We start from the raw sequence: 23,537 nt of genomic DNA on the forward strand, positions 1-23,537 counted from the left end.
TCAGAGTAGCTCTTGTATTATTTCTTATGTGAGTAATTTGATAAGTGTCTCAAAAAGCATATAAATTTTAATTTTTAAAAACATTAAAAGGAATCTAAGTCTTCAAAATCCTTCAGTATCGTTTGGAATGGAATAGAATACAGAATCAACCATAGAATGTTTTGGATTGGAAGGGACCTTAAAGATCATCCAGTTCCAACCCCCTGCCATGGGCAGGAACACCTTCCACTACACCAGGTTGTTCAAAGCCCCATCCAACTTGGCCTTGAACACTTCCAGGGATGGGGCAGCCACAGCTTCTCTGGGCAATCTGATCCACTGCCTCACCATCCTCACAGTCAAGAATGTTTTCCTAATATCTAATCTAAACCTGCTCTCTCTTTCAGCTTGAAACCATCAATGGTTCCTGATTTGCAAGGCTAAGGCTGCAGCCAGTTTCTGTCATTCTTGTGGACAAAATTTCTGATTTAATATTTTTCTGAAGTGTATTTATTCTTGATATGTTCTACCAGTTGTTTTCATGATGGATCCAAGTTTTTACAGAGCCTGGGATTAAGTAACTAATTCACTAGTGGGTTTGGGTCCACCTTTAGCTGAAATGATTGACCACAGATGTGCCATCATGCTTGGGTCTAATGAATTTTTCAAAAAATGTAGCTTTAGTACAGGAGGCCTACAGGGTTCAGCAGTTTAGTGAAGATTGTTAGCCAGGCATCAAGAGAATCTGAATTTTGCTTCTTAGACTTGAAATGTGATAAATATGGATATTGCTGGAGAAAAAAACCCATCCAAGTGGGGTGAATATTGTGTGAGGTTTGGAGTACTTTTTTTTTCACAATTATCCCTTTCTTAAATATTTATTTAACAAGAAACATTTCTTGCTTTGCCAAATGCCTTTCCTGCAATAGAGAACAGTCTGGAAAGGCTGAGACTGATCAGGATAAAGCATTGGTGGCACCCGTCTAGCAAAAACAAGAACTCTTGTGTCAAATTATCTTACAAGGCAGGAATTGATCCAGAATTGATGTAATGTTAACTCAGGGCAGGAATGCAATCTTAACTGAGGAAGTTGCAACATACCTTGACCGTTGCTAAATTAATTCTTCTTGTGGGATATTTAATTTGATGTGCATCACCTTTTCTCTCTTTGTGAGTGAGTTCAAAGTAATTCTGAAGATTTAAGATATTCTCAAGTGGTTGGAATGAGTCATTAAATATTTTTATATGTTTAATTCAATTAATGTAGTTAAATAAGAGATATATAGTTAAATTAATGTAAGAGCTATTCAGCCTGGAGAAGAGAAGGCTCTGGAGGGGCCTGAGAGCAGCTTCCAACACCTAAAGGAGGCTGCAAGAGAGCTGGAGAGGGACTTTTCAAAAGGGCATGGAATGACAGGGAGAGGAGGAATGGCTTCAAAATTAAATAGGGCAGGTTTAGATTAGATAATAGGAAGAAATTATTTGCTGTGAGGGTGGTGAGGCACTGGCACTGGTTGCCCAGAGAAGCTGTGGATGCCCCATCCTTGGAGTGTTCAAGGCCAGGTTGGATGGGGCTCTGCGCACCTTGGTCTAGTGGAAGGTGTCCCTGCCCATGGCATGGGGGTTGGAACTGGATGATCTTTAAGGTCTCTTCCAACACAAGCTGTTCTGGAATTCTGTGATAATCAACCAACTAATCAGCAGTACTTACTTGATGTCATATTCAAACTTAGCTTGATAGGTAACATAGCGAAAAGAGAATTTTCCAATCTAATGGATGAATGCAGTTCTAAAAATCTGGTTTCTTGTTAAATACATGATTCACTTTCTGGAAATGCTCATCAGTATCTGCCTAATCAGTTCTGAATGTAAATTACCAGAATATTTGCCAAAAATAGTTGAATGTCATGAGCATAAATACAGTAAATCCTTTAGACATTTAAAATTTTAGGTCTAATATTTTTCTGCAGACAAATCCCACTGTATTCTTGGCTATTTGCTGATGTAGTTTCTCTTCTAAAGACAGTGCTCCGTGACTGAGGCCGTGCATGTTAGGATAGCAATCCCGGCTATCCAGTCTATCTGTTTCCAGTTCCACAATCTTTTTTACTCTTCTGTTCTGTGTTTTTCACTTTGTCCATGGATGAGGAGGTCAGGAAGAGCTAGGAAGAATCACTTCTCAAATAGAGAGGAAAGAATTTAATACAGTAATAATAACAACAATTACAAAAAAAAAATAGGAAAGACAAGTTGAAAAAGGAGCCTTCTTCTCATATCTTTTCCATGGTCAGAAGAAAATGCAGGGCTAGTCTTGCTCTGCATTCTTTTTCTAGAAGTTTCAAAAGGTAGTGCAAAGGTTGCCCAATTTCTTATGCTTCTAAGAAGATCTGTCTTTTGTTTCCTGGGTAGATATAGTAGGGATTATATTTTTTCTCAAAATTTATCTTTGTAGCTGGAAAAAATTAATCAAATCAAGTAACCTCTGAAAATCAACCAGATTTGCACTGCTGCAATAACCAACTTGGTTATAATTTGCAAAGAGCAAATCTGCTTAGTGGCCTAACTTGTTTTAGGATGTGGACTTCAAAGTTTCATGGATGCAAAATGCTAAATCATGGGCTGTATAAAAACTCATTGCCACATTTTCTTTCCATATTTAAAAAACACATCTGTTTGTTTTTCTACTCAGGAATATGAGTTTCATTCACAAAGTCTCTTCTGTTGCCATGACAGGGATGAGTTTCAAAGTCTTACTTTTACTCAATATATGTTCCCCATCTGCTGTTAATGGAGTAAAATTGGATAATAGCATTTATCAATTCATTTTGAGATTGGAAGTAATGATGTGGAAATGTTGAGCTTTTCCTTATTTGCTCTGGTTTGATTTTACCCTTTTTTGTGTTAAAATGATGCAATTATTCATTAAAAAAAAAAAGGGTAAATTGTCACAACCAAATTAAAGCCTTGTTTTGATTAAAATAGAATGTATATGTAAATTGTAGCACTTGCTGCTGTGTTCCAAGCCTGCTGTTGCTTTCTCCACTAGCTGAGACTCCAATATCTAAAATGCTCCTTTTTCTTTTGTACATAAAAATGTACCTCCAGCCCATCAAACCATTTCCTTGGGAAGTTGTGGTTCATGACAGCATGACCAAGTTAGTGTTCTAACCTGGAAATGAAAGGAAAGCAGAAGCTGAGCTGTTTGAGAAGCACTGGCACGGCAAGAGATTACCTTGTCTCATTTTCCCCAAACCACATTTTTCTGGAATTACGCTCCCAGAAGAGTCCCCACCCAGGCAGCTCTTCTCCCAGATGAGGTAAAGGAAGCCACCACCAAGCTGAGCTGGGAGCTGTGCTGGGCTTCTCTGAGCTGGAAGCCTCCCCTCATTACATCACACCTGGCTGTATTTCAGAGATTAATGAACAGCATCTTGTCAGGTTTAATACATCGCAGGGCTCGGGTTCACGTGGAAGATGGAATCATAAATTCCCTGAGCTGTGAACTACACCTTAAGGACTTGCAGGGAGTTCTAAGAAGGCAAGAAAAAGAAATGACTGTAAACTACAGTGTGCCCGTTTTGAGAGAAACCTGCAGATTTTCTAGGACATTAGGTTTCAAAAGAAGGATTACACACAGACTAAACAGAGTAGAAGTCATAAAAATTTAAAGACATCACAAAAATAAGATCCTTTTTAGGTATGACAGAATACTAAAGGAAATTTATACTGAATTATACCACCCAAGCAGACCCATTAATTAACGTAATGAGAAAATATGTTCCATTTCCAAGGACCCAAGCGTGTCAGGAAGCATTTGACACTTTTAAAAGGGGGAGAGGTGAAAGCATGCACTTCACTGCTCTTGAAATTCCCAGGTTTTAGCTTATCTATTCACATTCATGTTTGGGCTGCTGAGGCATTAAGATATGTACTAATCAAGAGACAGAAAGAAAAAACTACTGCAAGTGACTGATATGCCTAAAAAAATGTAAACACATTTCTGCTGAATAACTCAGGATACTCATATCCTGAAGATTGGAGAGGTTGTCATGTCATGTCATAGGAAAGCAGGAATGAAAAGAATCTTTTTATTGTCAAGATATGATTCTGAAAATATTATATATGTGAAATTTAAAAATCCATGATGTTCTGTGTTCATTCCAATGGCTTATACTTGTAAATCTGGCAAGTAGGGCAATTTGCAGGATCAGGAAATAAAAGTCAGACATTCTAGGTTGTTCAGACATAAATTTTCTGTGCAAAGCATTTTAAAAATCAGGTTCTAATTCCTTTTCTTGGAGTTTTATCCCATTCCTGTTATCCAAGTATTCCCCTGCATATTGCTTGGAAATTCTTACAGTCATTCCTTGATAGAAGCAAACTGAAAAATTAGTTTGAGCCCTAATCTTTTTTTTAGGATGTGAAACCCCCTGGTCCATGTTCTTTCATTTCTTATCTGTGATGTAATGGCTGGTTGATTTTGAGGATGGGACATTGCAGGTAGCGTCTTCTGCAATGTGTCTTGCAATTTTTCAGTTTGAATAACAACTCCCAGATGTTTTCACACATATTTAGTTTTTGATAGGTGGGACTACCCCCTCCAGATGTATTCTTAGACTTAATATGTCAAACCATCTACATTTCTGAGGCATCACTTTAATATATATTAATAAATGTGTATTTTGTACTCATATAGCTGATGATTAAGGATTCTCTAGTTTACAAATAAGTATCATTTTTGTGCATGCAACATTTTAAGAGTTAAATACACTGGTGTGCATAAGTGTGCACATCTGATACAGCACATGGTTGATTTTTGGGATTAAACTTCATTTCTTTTCACTTGGTGGCAGGATTTGGGCCTGCAGATCCCTTTTCTCTTCTGTGCTAAGCAGCTTACATGCTGTGTGTGCAAAACTGTGCTGTAGCCAAAATAATACTTGAAATATTTTGTCACCAAGAAGCAACAGAAAGAAGGCCAAACCTTATGTTTTTGTGATCACATAAAAAGCAGGAGGTAAGTAATAATAACTAACCTCTCTGTATGGTTGAAATGCAATGTAGCAGTTATTTTATAATAGTATGGAACAGAGGCATAAAATGAAGGAGAATTTTACATTGAATTGAAATCAGTGAAAATATTTTACATGGGCAAAATCTAGTTTTTTTACTTCAAACATTTTCCTGTAGTGTGCTGTCATTTTATAGGAGTGCTGATCACTACCCTGATTATGTTAATCGAAATATTTGCAATGCAGAGAATATTAGTTTGTTTAAAATTGCTTGTCTCTTGTAGCTGCTGTGGAAAGTTTAACAGCATTATCTATTTCTGGTAAGATATCTATTACTGATAGATAATGTGCTAATAATCTCGTTACAGATAATTGAAAGAAAGCTCTTTCTGAGCAGGCAGCTTTCAAAACAGTCAGAGGACAGAATCTCATTTGCTTCTCTTTACTCTTTATAAAAAGGTTAATATGAATTATTAATTCATTCCTATTAATTTGAGTGATCATTTTCTGATCTCTGGAATGTTCTGCTTAACTGAGTAAGGATACTGAAGATGAGCCCTCTGCTGTGCCTGTGCTGCAGTCAACAGGGATTGCAGCAGCCAGAAAACATTTCTGAATGAGGTGTCTGTAAGCACTTTAGGATACAGGTTGCAGTTCAAACAGTCCTATAGAGCTTCACAGCCTTACCTGGGATGTCTCTTTGCTGCCCCAGACTTCCTGATGCCACCACTGGGCTCCTGCTCATACTCCAGCTGACTCAAAGCTGTGTCCCAGACCTCTATTCAACTCAGTAGTCACTCAAAACTTCAGCAGAGACTTGTCTTCACTTTAATTTCCTTTTATAATATGGGAAACGATTCAGTGTTACTTGTTACTTGTTCAGAAGATGCATGAAAGGATTAATATAATCCTATGGGGGTTTAGTGTCTCATTACTATAATCTGGAAAATCTTTTGTTTTGAGCTTTTTCTTGGAGTATTTATTTGTCAGGGGACTGAAAACTCACAGAGATTGTCATGAGCTCCACTGAAGCCCATTGCTGTCTGAACTTGTCTTCCTGAAGTCTCTGTTCAGCTTCATCAGATTTTAATCTCTTGGGTTGGTGTGCTGGCACGTCTGAAAGGACAGGCAGATCTTCTGCGGACATCCACAGATCTGGATCTACTCTGTGACTTTCCTCTGGCAGGTGGATTTTGAAAACCAAAAATTTGTAGCTCTCAGGTGGTAATTTTTACGTTGGCACTGTTTTCTTAGTGGTGTGTGTGATGGCTTTGTGCTTTTTCTGCTTTGTCTTCTCCACTCTGTGAATCACAGAGTCACAGAATAGTCTGGGTTAGGAGAGACCTTTAAAGGCCAATTAGTCCTACCACTCTGCATAAAGCAGGGATGTCTTCAACTGCATTAGGCTGCTCAGAGCCCTGCCCAGCCTTGAATATTTCCAGGGACAGGGCATTCACAACTTCTCCGGGCAACCTGTGCCAGTGTTTTACCACCCTCTTTGTAAAAAAACTTCTTACTCATAGCTCATCTAAATCATCCTTCAGTTTGAAACTAGTACCCCTTGTTCTGTCACAACAGGCCCAGCTCAACAGTTTGTTCCCATCTTTCTTACAAGTCCCCTTCAAGGACTCAAAGACTCCAGCAGGGTCTTACCAGAGTCTTTCCTCTTCCAGCCTGAGCAACCCCAGCTTTCTCATCCTTTCCTCTTAGGAAAATCATCCCTCCAATCATGTTTGTGTCCCTCCTCTGTGTCTTTCCTGTGCTGGGGTCCCCAGAGCTTCATGCAGCACTGCAGGTGGGCTCTTACCAGAGTGGAGGAGATGCTCTGCCTGTGCTGTGAAATGGGGCTTTTATAATTTGTGAAATAGCAATAATTTTAAAAATCCCTGATTATTCCATATAAACAAACACTTTGGGTTTTTTCTCTTTATTCTTTTACAAAACTTCTTGGAGATTTCAGAGATGCTCTGCCCCAGTGAGGGCTAAGTGAAGAATTGTGGAAGAGGCAGCATTGTCAGTGCTGCCTGCTGCAAACAGACCACTTGGGAATGCAAAGCATAGAGGCAGAAAAGGGAGTTTGATCCACCTGGAAGGAGGCACTGGGGCACTTGGTCCTGCTTCCCAAAGTGTGAAAATCTAAATTGCTTAGCAGGACTCATTTAGTGGGCTAATTCACACTTTCAAATAAGCTTTCTAGGCCAGAAGATTCTGACTCTGCTCTTCCCTCTCTTTTGATCCACTGCTTTTTATCACTTCTGGCTTCACTCTACCAGAAAGACTACAGTCAAAACAATTTCTTGGGAAGGAACCAGCAGTTAGATCCACCTCTTTGTGAATCGTAGTGGTGTTCTTATCATTAAACTGGCACCACCACCCATGAAGTTAATTGAGGTGCTGGCTATGACTAACTTTTCAGGATTCTCCAAGGTCTCAAGCAAGCTTTGGCAGTTGTATGTCTTATCCTGCAAGGCTTTTAGAAGGAGATAATTATCTATCTCCATATTGTTCGGGTACTTCTGAGCATATATGCCAGACAGAAAAAAAATTTAGCTGTATTAAAAGAAAGTGAGTTCAGGTGCCAGGATATTTAAGTAGTGCTGGAAATTGGGTAGATGAAGTTCTTTGGGACTCAGAAGGGTTTACCCAGAAGGGTGAAGGCTTGGGCCACACTTTGGGTAGACGTTAATAGCATGTAGCTTGAAAACTGCTGTCTTTGGGGGAAAAAGTGGTCCAAAACACATCAAAACAACAAAACCAATCCTAATCTGTGTTTTGTCTAATCTGTGTTTAGGAGATATCAACACCAAGGCTGTGGGTTCAATCTCATATGGGCCTTTTCCTGAAGAGTTAGACTTGATCCTTGTGGGTCCAAGTTAGAATACTCTCTGCATATTCAGAATGTTCCATCTGGGGTAATTTTGGGTGAATCTGCAGTTTCAGCAACTACTGCTGCCTGAGTATTATGTGAGGGATTTCATTTCCAGGCTAATAGAAGATGTGAAGAATTTGCAAGACAATAGGCTTAAAAAAAATTAAAATACAGTTTATCTGTATACCTAAAATCTGATAATTCCCCAGAAGTTCCATCAGAAACAAAAAGCTGTAATTACAAATGCAAAGTAAAAATTATTCTAGTAATTTACAAGGGCCTCCTAGACATGAATTCATCTTACTACTAAGGTATTTAAATAAGAAACCTGAGAAAATGCCAGACAGCTGTATTTTTTGGAATAATTTTAATAAGACTAACATGGTAAGGAGTTTACTGGTTGCATCCTGTTGCCCATACTGAAGTCTGTGCAACTCAGTCACTTCGCTGCAATTTTTTCTTGCAGAACCATGTTAAAAGCTGCCTATTGTTTTACCTTTTCACTGCTTGTTTGCATCTATCTAGAACCAAATAGCTCTGAGTAAGTGCAGAAATGATGCATGAGGTATTAACATGTGTGTGTGGCTGCAGGTTTGTGTTACAGATATAATAAGCAAGAGGTATATATATGTGTGTGTGTGCAGGCTGCACAGCTATACATCTTGGAAACATCAGGGTTAGGCTGACATAAGTGCCTTCTGATGGCTTGCTAGCTAAGATCTAGCACGAGGCTCTCTGGGGATGAATTTCTTAAAAAAATAAAAGTGGGTTCAGCCACATTTATTTGATATTACATTCATAGGTGTAAAATAGCAGTTTATAGTTTCACTTGTCCATTTCCCTTGCTCTGGACTTGCTTCCCTGATCAAGAAATTCAATAGCTATTAAAAGTTGCAGCTGTACTAACAGTCTTATGCTTTATAGGAGGCATTTTGCAGCTATTACTTTAGAACAGGCGTTCTGTGCCAGTACAGATGTTAGGTCCACCTTTTTCATAAGCACTTTATCTGCACCATGGGCATTGCATTTCTAATGTTTGCCTGAAATTGCTAAACATGCTCTGTGGCTGTAATTTATTTGGGCTGGTGTAGTTTAAAGGCCTGAAAGCTGTGTCTGCACCTGTTCTATTCATCCAACCAGGAAAGCATGAATTCCACGGCAGGAGGGTTTGTGCAGTTTGGATCTCTTCTTTATAAATCTCCTGAACCAAAGGCAGCCATTTGCTTCACGTGTATGCTCCCCTTCCCTGAAGTGGAAATAGCTTGCATATAGATCACAGAATCCCAATTTTCTTATACTAAAAGGGGAACACACCTCTTGTTCTAGTGAAGCACAGGCATATAGCTCCCACACTCCCTCCCTCAGCCTATCTCTGAGCAATCAAATGTGCATGGTGAAAGGTGAAACACGTAGAAGTGGCTCCAGTGTGTACAACTGGAGCAAACTGTGCTAGGATAATGACACCAGTTTCATTGTGGGACAATGTGACAGAGACTTCTGAGTCGACTGTATTTAAAGTGATCTAAAATGAGTGAAAAGGAAAAGCCACTGCTGAGCCAGATTCGCCTCCTGACAATGCTGATATCAGTGAATTTGTGCTAATGGAAGATAAGCAAGAGTGGAAGATGACTGAAACATTGTCAATATCTGAATTTTGAATTTTGAATTCTGAACCAGTGTTAGAGCCATTCATTCAACTGTTTTAGCCCAAAATTTTGGAATTCATGCAAAATCCAGGAGTAGTCCTAGCTCTGAAAGACAAAAAAAATAAACAAAAAAAAGAACTTAAAAAACCCCCAGAAACCACCCCAAAACAAGCAAACAGGGAAGCTACTGTTGAGTGAGGTTTTCCAAACCAAAGCTATGTCCCTCTTTGCCCAGTTCTGCCAGAGACATATGTCAGCTGTAGACATGTCATCAAACATGACTCAAACCAACCCTTCCCCCAAAATAAATAAATCCAACCACATAGACCGAAATGATTCTTTGGCATCCTAAAGATTCTACCCTACTTACTTGTGGTGCATTTTTAATTTACAGTTAAACCAGGGGCTGATCCATTACTTAGTGTTTTCATTAAAGTAAAACAGAAAAAAGCACTTGTGCCATGATCAGTCCCTTGAAACACTTGTAAATATGTACTGAATTTAGTGCAATAGGAGCGAGATGCAACATATCTATAGGAAAACAAATAAAGAACCAAGGACTTAAGGAACAGAGCTGTATGTGGAAATGAAAAGAAGGCAATAAAAAGAAGATTGTTCAAAGTATATATTTTGGGAATAGTGATTAAATACTTACTCAAATATATTAGTAGTAACTGTATTACTAACATAAAATGCTCCTGAATTGTGCATTTAGGCTTCGAATCCCTTTTGAAAGTTCTGATGGCTTTTGGCAAGCCACACAAGCCTTGTTCAAGAGGCCAAGGATACCTTCTTTGGTAAATTCAAAAGCAGATTCAGAGTTTGGCCTTTCAGGTGTAGGATACCATCAGAAGCTCTAGGTAGAATTACAGTCCTGCTTACAGAGCTGAGTGTATATAATGCTCTAAGTAAAATTCATGTCTTATGTGTTGTAAAAGGAATGAAAGGTAGCTGTTAATTCCAAGGATTATAAATATGTCAGTGGGTTTTCATAGTGTCTCAATAAATTACAAGAATAAACTCAGTGACTCATGATGTCACCAGAACTACATGCTGCACTGTATTCATTGTAATTATGTACAAAACTCACAGAATTCTTTTTACTATCTACATGAATATATAGGTCCCACTAAAAAATCAAAACAATCCTCAGGGATCTCTTCATTATTTATTTGCCATCTTTTAGCTGTTTTCTTGTTCTGAGCACTTCTTCAAATGAAGAAAACTTTCAAGAAAATATGTTTAAAAGGACATTGCTGCAACTGCTGTATTTATTCATAGAAAAGCTGAAATAAAATACAGTTTCCAAATATCCTCAAATTTGGGTGAAGTTCAAATTTTCCTTGGATCCTAGTTCTCTGGCTGGCCACCAGCCCGTATCACTAATGGTACAGCTAGCTGAAAAATGGAAAAACAATTTCACGAAAATTTCAAGGTTATTTTGGCTCCATTCTGAAACGCAGAGATAGCATCAATATCGAGGAGTTTGTAATGCTTCATTCTTTAGTTTAAGAAATAAACACAGGACAGGCTAAAGGCTTTAGGTAAGTTAAATGTGCAAGACTAATTCAACAGCATTTCACATTACCAAAGTAAACTTGGTGTGTGAAGAAGTCCTTGGCTCTTTAGAGCTCCCTGTCCCAAGTGGTTTTTGCTGTCCCAGATGCAAGTGTAATTTGCATTGAAGTGCTGTGATGATTAACTGTTCTCTTGTATCATAAACCACAGGGTTGATCTGCGGAGCTGGCGCGCTCCCATGTGTGTGCTCAGGTGTTGAGTTCAATGGAACAGAACCTGTTACTTAGGATAGGGAGAAAAGGAAAGAATTCCACACTGCACCCATGTTTTATGGCCCTCATTTAAACCACTGGAAATGGTACCTCTGAATTTAACACACGTTGATTTGATGATGTGCTCCTCTGAAAATACTAAATAAACAACAAAAACATGACCCCAGTGTTTCTCCCTCTGTTGCTGAACTAATTCTCCAAGGTATCTGTACTTCCAAAGCCTGTCCCCTTGCTCCAGCTGCATGTCTACTCTCATAGTGCTTGCCATGCAACCGGTATCTTTTCAACATGGATGTCTTCATTTTCTGTCCAGGAAACGCCATTCCAAACTTCCCATTCCAAAAATAATAGCAGTGTTCAGTCAAATTTTATGAAAGCATCTTAGAATTTATATAAATAAAACTAGTGTACATTTCAAAGAATATATAAAAGGCTGGCGTTTCTCTTTTACTGCAAAGATCAAAGAGTTGATTAAAATTAAAATTTCATGAACTTTAAATTATGCATTTAGTCATAAAAAATATTAAAATAAAAAAATAATTAAAGCAGCAGGTGTACCTTATACAGTAAGATAAAGTTTAATATATTTTTATTAGCTTAAGGGACACAGAATAACTATCTAATCAGAACTTCAGGCATGCATTTACATAAATATATTAAATTAAGAAAAGCAATTATACACTTAAACATCCTTTTGTCTAAAAAAATCATTAAATCCACAGATTAACAATAAATCCAACTCTATGTATTTATCACTTCCAGATACAACTGCTCCATTTCTCAGATATTACACAAATACATTTGTTAGAATTTATATGCATTATACATATATTATATATTACATAATAGTGTGTATACATACATGGTGTTCAATAATATAATAATAATTTGTAGTTTTTATAGCACTTTTCATTTGAAGAGCTCAAAGCACTTTTACAAGGATTGATTTCACTAATTTTTGGATGGGAAGTGGAGGCACAAAGATGCAATTATTTCAGGTTATACAGAATTTGTAACAGACAGCAACTGAATTCTCTTGTTGGGAACTTCAATACTGCTGTCTCCCTAAAAAGAAATGCACATAATGCATAAAGAGTTTGTGTAGGTAGACTTGCAAAGACTTGTAAGGTCTCAAACCAAGAAAACACTTAATTATATTAATAATGTCAAGCACATGACTTCAGTGAGGTTCATATGCTTAAAATTACTTGTGTGCTCCCAGCTAGATCGGTGCCTGTATATGCTTAGTAGTATAATTCAGTTTACAGAAGATGCTTAAACCTACTTTGAGTGATATTTTCTAAGCTATTTTTCCACATTTCAAATGTACATACAGTACGTGACAGCTACTGTGAAATAAAACTGGTTGAACAGGGGAATGCCACTACAGTAATGTTCTCAAGTGACAGAAGTTTGTTATTTCCTTTTCTGCTTGGCTCCCATTACAATCTAATTGTTCTCAAAGGGGAATTGAAGTTTTAATTCTGCAGTGTATTTTGTGGGGGACAGCTAATAGCATTTCTGGATAATTCACAGGGTAGGGTTACTGCTCCTGGTAGTAATGGAGACCACTGCAAGCTGCATCTGGTGACTTAATACCAGCTGATTTCTGGTCTCAGTATGTCTTGATATGAATTAAGGTCATTCTGCACACCAGTTTTGACTGCCTAGAACATTTTCTTTTTAGCAGCTCCTCCTAGGAAAATTCAGAAAATGGGCTTGTTTGTTACTGCCTTGTGATGCAAAGTGATGCAAATCCTTTTGTCCTACTGTAAAATGTATCCTGAAAAAAAAAAAACAAACCCAGTCTCCAAAGCAGCCAACTCTCTCTGCCTTCTTTCCAAGAATACTGTGAGCACAGCCATTGTGTATATTCACCTGCTTTAGCTGATGTTGCCTTTCTGAAATTTCCTGGGAATTTAAGCAGTTTTTCACTTAAAATATTTTTTACTTCATCACAGAATGAAAGTAAGTAAGAAAATCTTGTAGACCATAGAAGGACCTTAACCATATGATACATCAGACCCTCTTGGTAGTGTGCAATAGATGGAAAGTTGTGTTTTACATTGGAAGTAAATCTCTTCTCCAGTAATGCAGCTTGCTGTCTGTGCAAGAACGTCTGACAATTTCATTTATGGAAGTCTGTCTGTGTGCAGTAGAGAACAGGCAAAGACACAAATTATTTGCACGTAAGACAGAATATTAAATGTTTGTGAATGTCTGTAGCATAGAATGATCACTAGATGATACTTCCTCAGTACTAACAGCTCAGGGAAGCAGGAGACTCACTCGGCTTCCACATCAGCTGATGGCTGGACATTTAAAAAGCCAGATTTTGTGTAAATGCTGGCAACACCTATAATGAAACCCAGGAGGACTGGGAAGCTCTGTAGGGCTTTCTGCAGGGCTGGGGCTGCACTCTTATTCCACAAAACATTGGTCTAATGCTGCAGATGCAGACACGGAGAGGTCATGTGTGCACTGATGTCTGAAGTTAAGATCTTCTGCCAGCTAAGTGGATATCTTTTAAGGACTTAATCCTATAACTAATGAAGTCAATAGGAGATTATCAGTTGACATCAATGGGCTTGCAGTCACGCCCTCAAAGATTAAAGTAATCCTGTACTAAGCTTTCAGGTGGCTTCTGCTGTTTCACACCTATATCCCAAAAAGCCTTATTTCACTGAATTACTCTGTTGTTGAAAACAACAAACTTTTCAGCAAAACAGCCTTAATTTTTTTTTTCAATGTTTCTGAAACATTTTGTCCTGAAACTACTTAGGGAAATCTTTATTTATCAGGGTTTTGTAGCCAGAACCCAGATTATTTGGCACAAATTTTCTGCAAATTTGAATTTAATTTAAAGGGTTGGCTGCATTTTTTATTAGTATGTTGCATTTTACTTTTTTTAATATTGCAAAATGAAAAGAATTAGTTTTTATTTACCACTTGGCTTATTTCTGTTTTTTTCCAAGAGAAAGGACACCTTTTAAGTTGGACAGAAGATCAAAATGGCAAAATTCCTAATTAAAGTGATACACAGATCACTTTACACAATCTAAAGGATAGTAAATTAAAATGCATTAGTATCTTTTAAGAATTTACGTGATTAAGGAGAAATTAGCAGAACAGGCTGTCCTTGGACTTGTTTTTTCCATGTAGAACTAATCTTATAAATGCCTATTTCATGGATGCAATTTAATCTTATAAATGCCTTTTTCATGGATGCAATTAGAATTAGATGTATGAAAACTCATTTTCACCATAGTGCAACTTTACACCTGTGGAATTACTTGTTCATATTTTCAGCATCTCCATTTTGCATAATTTTACAGGAAAAGGTCTTTGTTTCTCAAGCCAAATTAGAGAAAATGTGTACTTAAAAGCTACATTTCATCATGCCAGGGATATCATTCTGGTTTTCAGTTAAGGCATCTGATCACTGGATTGCAGTGGATAAATTTGTGATAAGCACAGTGACTGAAGTGATTTCTGCCTTCCTCCAGCTCCAGTCTGTTTGTGTCTGTGCTGTGTGAGGCTGGTACTCCTGGACTGTAAGTGCCCAGCTAAGACACAGTGTTAGAAGTCACTATAAAATAACAACATTCTGTGGAATGACCAAAAGATAAAAGCCTCAGCCTGCTGGGAAGACGCTGATGCACACATCTGTCAGGCACTTTCAAAACTGGTAAGCACCTGCAGCAACCAGGGATTGCTGATGTTTGCTGTGGGTCTAGAAAGGAAGAAGCTGCAAAACCAAATGTGGACCAGTGAGTGAAAGAAGGAGATAAACAGAGGTGTCTTGTCCCTTCATACAGAATTTATATTCTTATTTATCCCTAACTTACACTTTGTTTGCATGAAATAGAATAATGTGTGAGGATTTAAAGGTAAAAAGGGTTTGGATCTGAGTCCCTGTCTGTTAACAGAAGAAATTTATTCCAAGAGGGGGAGGCTTTGAGTTAGTATTTCTTATGGGGCTCAGTAAAAAATGAGTTTACTGTTTTTCTGAAATGGAGTGAAATGATTTGGAGCTGATTTTGCATAACATCTTTTTGTCTCCCTATTTATCTATGGAGTAAATATGTTTCTCCTTATATTCCAGTAATATGCCTTCTTTCTGATCAGCAGCCTGTAAAAAGAGAGTTTTCTGTCCCAAAATAATAAAGCAGGGGTTTAACACTAGCAGGCATCAGGGAGAGTCATGTTTCTTGCAACAGGTAGGTTTGTTCTCCTTCAGCAGCAGAAAGGCTGAAAGAATGCTTGAGATGTGCAATGTGTTGGGAACAGAGAGGCAGTATCTCCGAATAAAGGAAGAAATGAATGGAATAAAAGATTAGGAGAGAGAGACACTGAGACAGAGACAACTTGAACACATACATAAAATCCCTTCTGGAGGCCCTTATCTAATTGCCTCATTTATCTAGTTTCATTTATAAGCTCAGTTTTATTCTGGGACACTCTCGGAGGCTGTGTGAGAATGGCTGCAGAATGACCTAACTGGCAACAGGCTTTCTACAGACCCTTTTTTCCTTTTTTTTTTTTTTTTTTTTTTGTATGCCAATTCTCAGGGCAATTACTGCAGTTGCCCTTTTTATATCAGCATCTTGGGTGGCTAGGCCTGGGGTTTGCTCACTCTTTTTAATAGTATAATTTCTTTTGATAAATAAGCAGCTAGGATTTTTTTTCTTTCCTTTTTTTTTTTTTTTTTTATGAGAATACTTTTCCACTGGGACTTCCTATGAACATGTGGGCTTAATGCAGATGCCTACTTTCACACAATATAAAAGATTATTTAGAAATTAATCAAAACAGTTTCACAAACTATCTCCCCTCTCCTTTAAACCTTCTCCTAGATTAATTCTTAATTTTGAAGTTTTTATGGAATTACTCAGAGTATTTTTTTTTTTTTTAATAAAACAAACTAAAGAATTTTGTTTAAATTTTGCTTAAATTTGAAAGTGGTTTTCTGGGTGCAGCACAGTTGATGTGAGTTTTTGCTGTTGAATGAGGCCTGGATTTAATTCTTAGTTCTTACTGGATTTTTATTTTTGGATTTCACTAGTAAACTAAATTTTTATTATTATTAAGATCAAATCTCCAAGACCATTGTTTTCTGCTCTCTGCATGACTGTGGCATGTATATATTATTGTGAATCTCCAATTTAGGTGCCATCTGTGGTATTTTTTAAGGCACTAAGCAGTGAGAAAAGAGCTATCACATCTCCCCAGCTGGTTGTTGAAAACAACATGTCACAGTAGAGTTAAAGTTGGGTTTATTTTAAAATATATTTCATTGAAGAAAGTGTTAAAGATGTTCTCTCTGTCAGATATTTAAACGTTGCTAAAATACTTCAGCGACTTTCTTGCCTTGCTGACTATGAAGAGTGTAATAAAACCGTGCTATGTGACAGATTTAGACAGCTGGCTCATTCATGAGAAGTTCACATTTTTGTCACCCACGTTGAATAAGGAAAGATTAGATGCTAAGGTCAATTTACAAAAATGGTTGTCAGGACATTTTTTAATTGTAGAACTTTTTGTGATGGAATTCAGGGAAAAGACTAAAGGCAGAAAGCAGCGGAGACAAAGAGCTGCTATTAACCTACAGATGCTACCACAGGGTTCATTTTAAGATTGGTCACACTGCTTAGCCAATGAAGTGTTCGTGTGACTATAAGGGACCACCCTTTTCTGGGGTGAGAGGGCAATTTGGTCTTCATGCTCATTTAATCCCAAGATGTCTTTCAATGGACTGTCAGTTGAATCTACATTGTGCAAAATTATGCATGCACTTTTTAATGCAGACCATTGTTCTGTGAGCACTTAACCAAGATTTCTCAACCAATTTCCATTTGGCATGAGGTCACTCGAAACCCAGGCAAACATATATGGAAGGCAAATGTAATTGTCTGTTCCTCGGAGCTGGAATGTGTGAGACGGAAATGCAAGTATCGGTTATGCTGTAATTTCAGATTTAATACTCACTAAATGAACACTGACAAATTTCTATAAAGGAAAATTTGTTGCATGCTGCTGCCCTGGAGAGATGATTTTACTACTGGAATGTAACATGGGGAAAGTCTTTTAGATCTGTTTGGTTAAAGTGTTGTCAATTTTTGATGCATGAGCAGCTGCTTCTAAGGGCCACAGGATGTGCACACTGGGGCTGCTCTGCTTTCTTTTCTTAGGCAAGATTTTGTAAAAGCTGCAGTAGGTAGTTTGCAGGTAGTGCAAAGGAAACCTGATAGCTGGTAAGCAGTGAACAAAGAAACTGCCAGTAGAGCTGGAGATAGGAGGGCACCAGTTCTGCAGATACATCTAATTAATTAATACTTTACAAAACCTGACTACAGCACGTACACCACATTTATTGATACATTTACAAAGACTTGGTTTTCTGTTGGCTCTCCGAGGATCACTTAGAACCACATTAGGCAAGAGCTGCTGTAGGTTTTGTACAAGTGACACCATGCACAGGCAGCCCGTGCTCATGCGAGCTCTTGCCCCGGGACGCCCCTTTCAGTGTGGCATGGGCAGAGTCTGCCTGTGTATCACCTCTGTTCTGCCACAGTGAAAATCACTTTATGGACACTTGAAACACATGCTGCTATTTTATTATGGTTGGTGGGCGTTTGCTTTTTTTTTTCTCATCCGGTGTAAATGAACACAGGTTGACACAGGGGTACACTTCTAGATTAGAGCCACAACACGTTGAAGTGCGTGTGTGTTTGCTCTCTCTTTCCCAGTCTTTCCAATTACCTTGGTGAACAATGTAACTTTAGTATTTTACAGGACATGGTAAAGCTGTCTCATCTAGGTGATGTCTATATTATAAAAATAAAATAAAATAATATAAATATGTAACATGAACCCAGTGCCCATTGTTAAATAAAATATATGATAAAAAGCAGACCTTCTAGGATGACTGGTTTTGAAATATGCGAATATAATTTAATTATTAAACACTTGAAACAATCTTGATATTAAGCTGCGATAACCAGATTTTTGCATCTATGCTAGATAAAGAAATAACATTCTGTAATAGAGTTACATTGATGAAAGTGAAGGTTACAGTCTTAAAATGAATTGCCTAGATAGGAATGCATTAAGCAGTTCTGAAATATTGTCTCATGATGGAGTTCAGTTTACCTTAGAAACTGTTACAACTGGATTTTATTAAGTCCAGCAGTTTATACAGCGATGTTTGGAAACTGCTTTCTCACTGCTATAATCAGATAGGTACAGGAATGGGATTTCTGGGATGTCAAAGAATCCATTAAGACATCAGGAAAGTCCTTTGATGAAAATGTGTTTTACAGTGGAATTGCTTCGTAAACTATTTCTCATGAAGAAATAAATATTAAAAAAGATTCCACTCTCTGCAAAACCGAATTTGTGATAGCGGCTGCGTGTGTATGTGTGCACATATTGGATATCGGGACGCCTGTGGAGACGTGCAGGAATATTTCCAAACATACGGGGGATTTTTCTGCACATTGGTGGATATTACACTTAAATTAATAAAGGAAATCAAATCACCGGTGTTTGCTGCAGGATAACAGTCTTTGAAAAGCGACAGGATTCAAAACAAATGCCCGTTGAAAGTGGAGTTTCCAAATAGTCCCAGAAACTATACAATGTAGCTGGTTAGATCCAGCAAATAGGATGTCATGTCTAGGATCTGATCCAGAATACCTGCCCTTGTCACTCTTCGGATGTTTCTGTCCACTTGTTCACACTGGGGGCCGAGATAGCCTTTTTTACATAAGCATTTATTGGGCCTTACACAGACACCTCCATGTCGACAGGCTGGGTCACATTTTGCTGTGGGTGAAAAAAAAACAGCGATTTTCTAATTTGTTTAGATCATCACAAACCAAAAAAGATACACTACACATTTATTTAGAGCTTTTCTAACCTTCTAGTGGTAAAGCATATAAATTAAAAACAACATAGAAAGGATGAAATATTAGGAGTGTTGAAAGCATATTTTCTAAAGTTTTAGAATATTAGGGGGAGGAGGTAATTTTGTGTGTCTGTGAGAATGTTACCTGGGAAAGACTGATAAACTCAAATAACAGATTTTTAATGAAATGTCCAATTCTCATATTCAGGTTTCATTTAGGAATCTCAGGCAAACTCATTTGTATACTCAGAGTTCTGCACTACTCACGTGCCTTAGCAAAGCACACAACACCTGAGCAGTGTCCCCAGTGCATTCCTTTGGCTCTTGAATCACTTAATGCTGGGACCAAAATTGAATTCCAATTGGAGAAAAAAGAGCCAGGGTGTTTTGTTCAACAATTTTTATCAGTTATATAAGTTTCAAAGTTTTTCCCTCTCTTTAGCAGATGCCTGACGATTTATCTATGGAATTCTAGGTTAATCATCTTGTTTCAATCTTTCAAATATAGCTCCCATTTTAAACTGTAGCCAGTGTTAGCAAAATTAATAATCCATAACTTTAGTTGTAGAAGTATTTTCTTCTGGGGTAGTCACAGAACTGTGATATATATAATGTATATAATATATCTTTCTTTTTCTGCAGCTGTTATGCTGCTTAATGTTATCTATTGCCATGAACTTTAATATGGATTTATGGATATTTATACTACACTATAGAAATGCAGGTTTTCTTGATTCTATCCAAGAATTTCTTAACTACATGAAAAGGAAACTCACACCTTGTAAGGTAAACTTTCTTATTTAAACTATAATAGTAGCTTGAGGTTCAACTTAGACCATCCCTATTAATTGTCGTGTGGGATACCGGGAAGGAAGATCCAGGCTTTCTTGATCGTTGTGTCCATCAAATCATCTATCATAAAGCTGTGATTTTTAAAGCCAAACAGGTTATTCAAGACCCATTTTTGTTCATGTTGGAGGCATTTTTTACTTTTAAGTTCTACTTGGACCAAGGCTGTAGAATGGGCCTCATTCTCTGAAAGCAGGACAGCTCTGGAAAGTGAGGACAATTGAAGTTGGGGTATTTGGCCAGATTACCTCATCCATTTCTCTAACCTGCCTTCATTGCTGGGTTGTAGATGGTCAGCTCATGAATCTTTGCCAGTAAGATACTTTATTACTGGTTTATTAATTTAATTTAATTCCAAAGTCACTTCTGCTCATCACTAAAAACCTGGAGGTTGCTGAAATTTACATTCCAGCCTATAAGGACTTCATAGCTGACCCTGCATCACCAGGGCCCTCCTAAGAGCCCTTCCAACCTGAATTATCCCCGATCCATTGTGGGATCCTTGTTTTCCTTTAGTCCTTGCTATTTCTTTGAGTTCTACTGCCACAATATTCACATCTCTTTGTGTGGGCATCTGGTCAAACTCACTGATCAAGTATGCCCAGTCAAGGGACTCTGCTGATGCTGAGGAATAAAATCTTTGTAAGAACATCTCCTGGTACCCAGGCTGGCTCTGGAACAGCTGCACTGGCCAAAATGACACAGCTCAGACAGAACCACAGCCTCTGAGACAGTGATGGCACAGCTGTGACACTCTAGGCTCATTCACCTCATGCCTTGGCTGGCACACCCATCATCTCAGTTCACTCACAGTCACTTTGCCAAGTGACTTTTAAAAGCTAAAGCAACAAGATAGGACCTGATGAAAGCACTGTAATAATGGATCACAATAACATTGATTATTTGTTGAAGAGAATTCTCTTCAACAAACTGGAGCCATTTCATTTGGTAGGATCAAGAGCAAGAATGTACCAAAACTAAAAAATATGCATTAAATTAGTGAAGTGCAAAAGATGCAATGGAGACCTGCAGTTCTTCTTTACCATCTTTCCTGACAAGTCACCTCTCTTTGACACTGACAGTGATAATACTGGAAGTGGAAGGTGAATGTCCAAACACAGGACATGTAGTGACTGCATCTCCTTTCATTTGAAAATCTTGGTGGAAAAAACAAGAATACTGTTGTCATGTTTATGCTATCAATTGCATTCTGCACTGGCTCCCAATGCATTAGATGTTCTAGCAGCTGCAGTCATCTAAAGACTTATTGTTCTCCTGCAGCTCATGAAATCAGTATTTTCTAAGGTTGTCTTACAACTGAAGGCCAATATATTGGTCAACATATACTGAAAATTTCTCTGAGCAAATAATTAAAAGGCAATTATGACATGTCACTGCTTTCTTCACTTGTTGCTGTGAATCTGTATACAAACCAGTTCTGCAGAACTCTCCTTCCCAGCCTTGATTACAGCAGCATTTTCCTGTGGGAGTGCAGTGCCCATTCCGACAGTGCCTTGAGCATTCAGACGTCAGTATCTGTGCAGGCTGAGCTGTTCTTTTGCATTCTTCAGGGACTAAAGGCCTGAAAAAAACCATACAAACCAAAGAGAGTTAAAAGTCGGGATCAAGAAGAAAAATTTTGATTTTTAAATTAAAGGCCTGATTCTCTGCTGTAGTATTATCAGTGGGAAAAATCATGAGATTTCTTTTTTCCTTAGAAAAAGAAGAAAAATGTTATGTTACAGGAAAATACAGTACAATTTGCTATTTATGTAACTGTGTTCAGAAATCTTCCACAAGATTAAGCAATATTCCTTGAGAATTCTTGAAGCATGAACCTGCCAAAACCAGCTTGCTGAACATTTATCTTCATAAAGCTGCCAGCTTGTCGCAGGCAGCGATGGTGGGTTTTTAAATTTCTATCTGATCTAGATTTCCCCTAAGAAAGGGGGAAGAGTAACCTGAACAAGTTTTATGGCATTGTGATGTGTAATAATTTTGCAGAAGTATTTCCTCTGTCTACGAATTCAGCTTTTTATTTCCATATTTCCATAGAATGATATTTGGATTGTGCATTCTGGATGATTATTTCAGCATCTGAACATCAGAAAAGACTTTTTCACTCCGAGAGTGACCAAGCACTTGCACAGGTTGCCCAGAGAGTTGTGGAGTGGAGATAATCAGAAATTGGGTGGGAAATTGGCTGTGGGAGTCCCTGTTTGAGCAGGGGGGTTGGACCAGGTGCCCTCCAGAGGTGCCTTCCAAACTCAGCCATTCACCATCAGGTGATTCTGTGGAATGTATGCACAAAGGAAATTCTAGTTCAAATGATTTAAAATGTTTCTGATACTGGATGTTTTTGTTAGGATGATAGGACAATCCAAAGGCTACAGGCTCCCAGTAGAGGTACCATGTTTTGTCTCTGCTGTAGGTTTGGTTGCACAGGTACAAGTTTGGAAAAGAATGTCCGAAGTGATCTAATCAAGTAATTGAATAGGAGCATCATGGAAAATTAAGGTAATTAGCGACAAATCCAAAATTACTCATTCCCTAGGAAATCATCTTAACTACTGCCATACATACCAAGCTTGAAATGAGCAGGAAAAAGATTCTAATAGCTTAGTGGAGAGCTTAGAGAAATCTTGGCTAAGTGTCCAGCTAGAATCCAAACAAACCAAAACAAAATTCAATGAGATGAGATGAGATGAGATGAGATGAGATGAGATGAGATGAGATGAGATGAGATGAGATGAATAGAATAGAATAGAATAGAATAGAATAGAATAGAATAGAATAGAATAGAATAGGAATTGTTCATTATACTGACATCAGTATTAACATCCCAATTATGTGCAAATAGCTGGAATAGCAGCTTGTGCACTGATTACTCTGTCACATATTAAATTCCTAGACTGATACTCCTGTGCAGAGGAAAGGATAGCTTTTGGGGTCTGAGAAAGAATGGGTATGATGTTGGTGTAGAAAATGGTGACTGAAGAAAAAGAGGGGAAAAAAATGGCATTCTTGTTTATCTCCCATTTCAACATCAGAAGAAACATCAAGGGAAAAAACTAACCTAAAGAAAATAAAATTAACTAGCTGAACTTGTGACTACTAAGATATCAAAAGATATCTGAAGCCCATGTTCCACTAGGATTTTAAATAGATATTTCTGTGCGCAATAGCTCCATTCAGAGTAATATTAGATAGGGTAAAAATAATTTTTTAAAAAATAAGCATTCATACCTAAGTCCCTCACCAGCTGACTGGGCTTACATTTCCCCCTCCCATTTTGACATGCATCTTGTTAATGGTTCACTATCTTGCATGTTTTCTTGAAACAGAGTAATAGAGTGCAGGCCCACTGGTTTGTTTCAGCATAGCACTTTCTCTGCTCAGTCTTAATTACTTCCATGATTATTTAAACATTCATGCACAAGAACTGGTTCCCCAAAGATGTTAAGGACAGAAAGAATGTGTAGG

At 37.9% G+C, this 23,537-nt stretch overlaps 1 protein-coding gene across 1 annotated transcript in view; it reads right to left on the minus strand.

The window, feature by feature from the left end:
- Positions 1-11,855: 11,855 nt before the first annotated feature.
- The window catches only part of HHIP (hedgehog interacting protein), a 75,000-nt gene continuing 63,318 nt past the window's right edge, over positions 11,856-23,537 (minus strand). The window contains exons 12-13 of the mRNA XM_059844000.1: positions 21,488-21,636; positions 11,856-19,123 (exon numbers count right to left, since the gene is read on the minus strand). Coding sequence (XP_059699983.1) covers positions 18,930-19,123; positions 21,488-21,636 — 343 coding nt within the window. The 3' untranslated portion in view covers positions 11,856-18,929. The remainder of the gene's footprint in view (positions 19,124-21,487; positions 21,637-23,537) is intronic.

This window comes from Haemorhous mexicanus, chromosome 4 (assembly GCF_027477595.1).
Source record: "Haemorhous mexicanus isolate bHaeMex1 chromosome 4, bHaeMex1.pri, whole genome shotgun sequence".
Lineage (NCBI taxonomy): Eukaryota > Metazoa > Chordata > Aves > Passeriformes > Fringillidae > Haemorhous > Haemorhous mexicanus.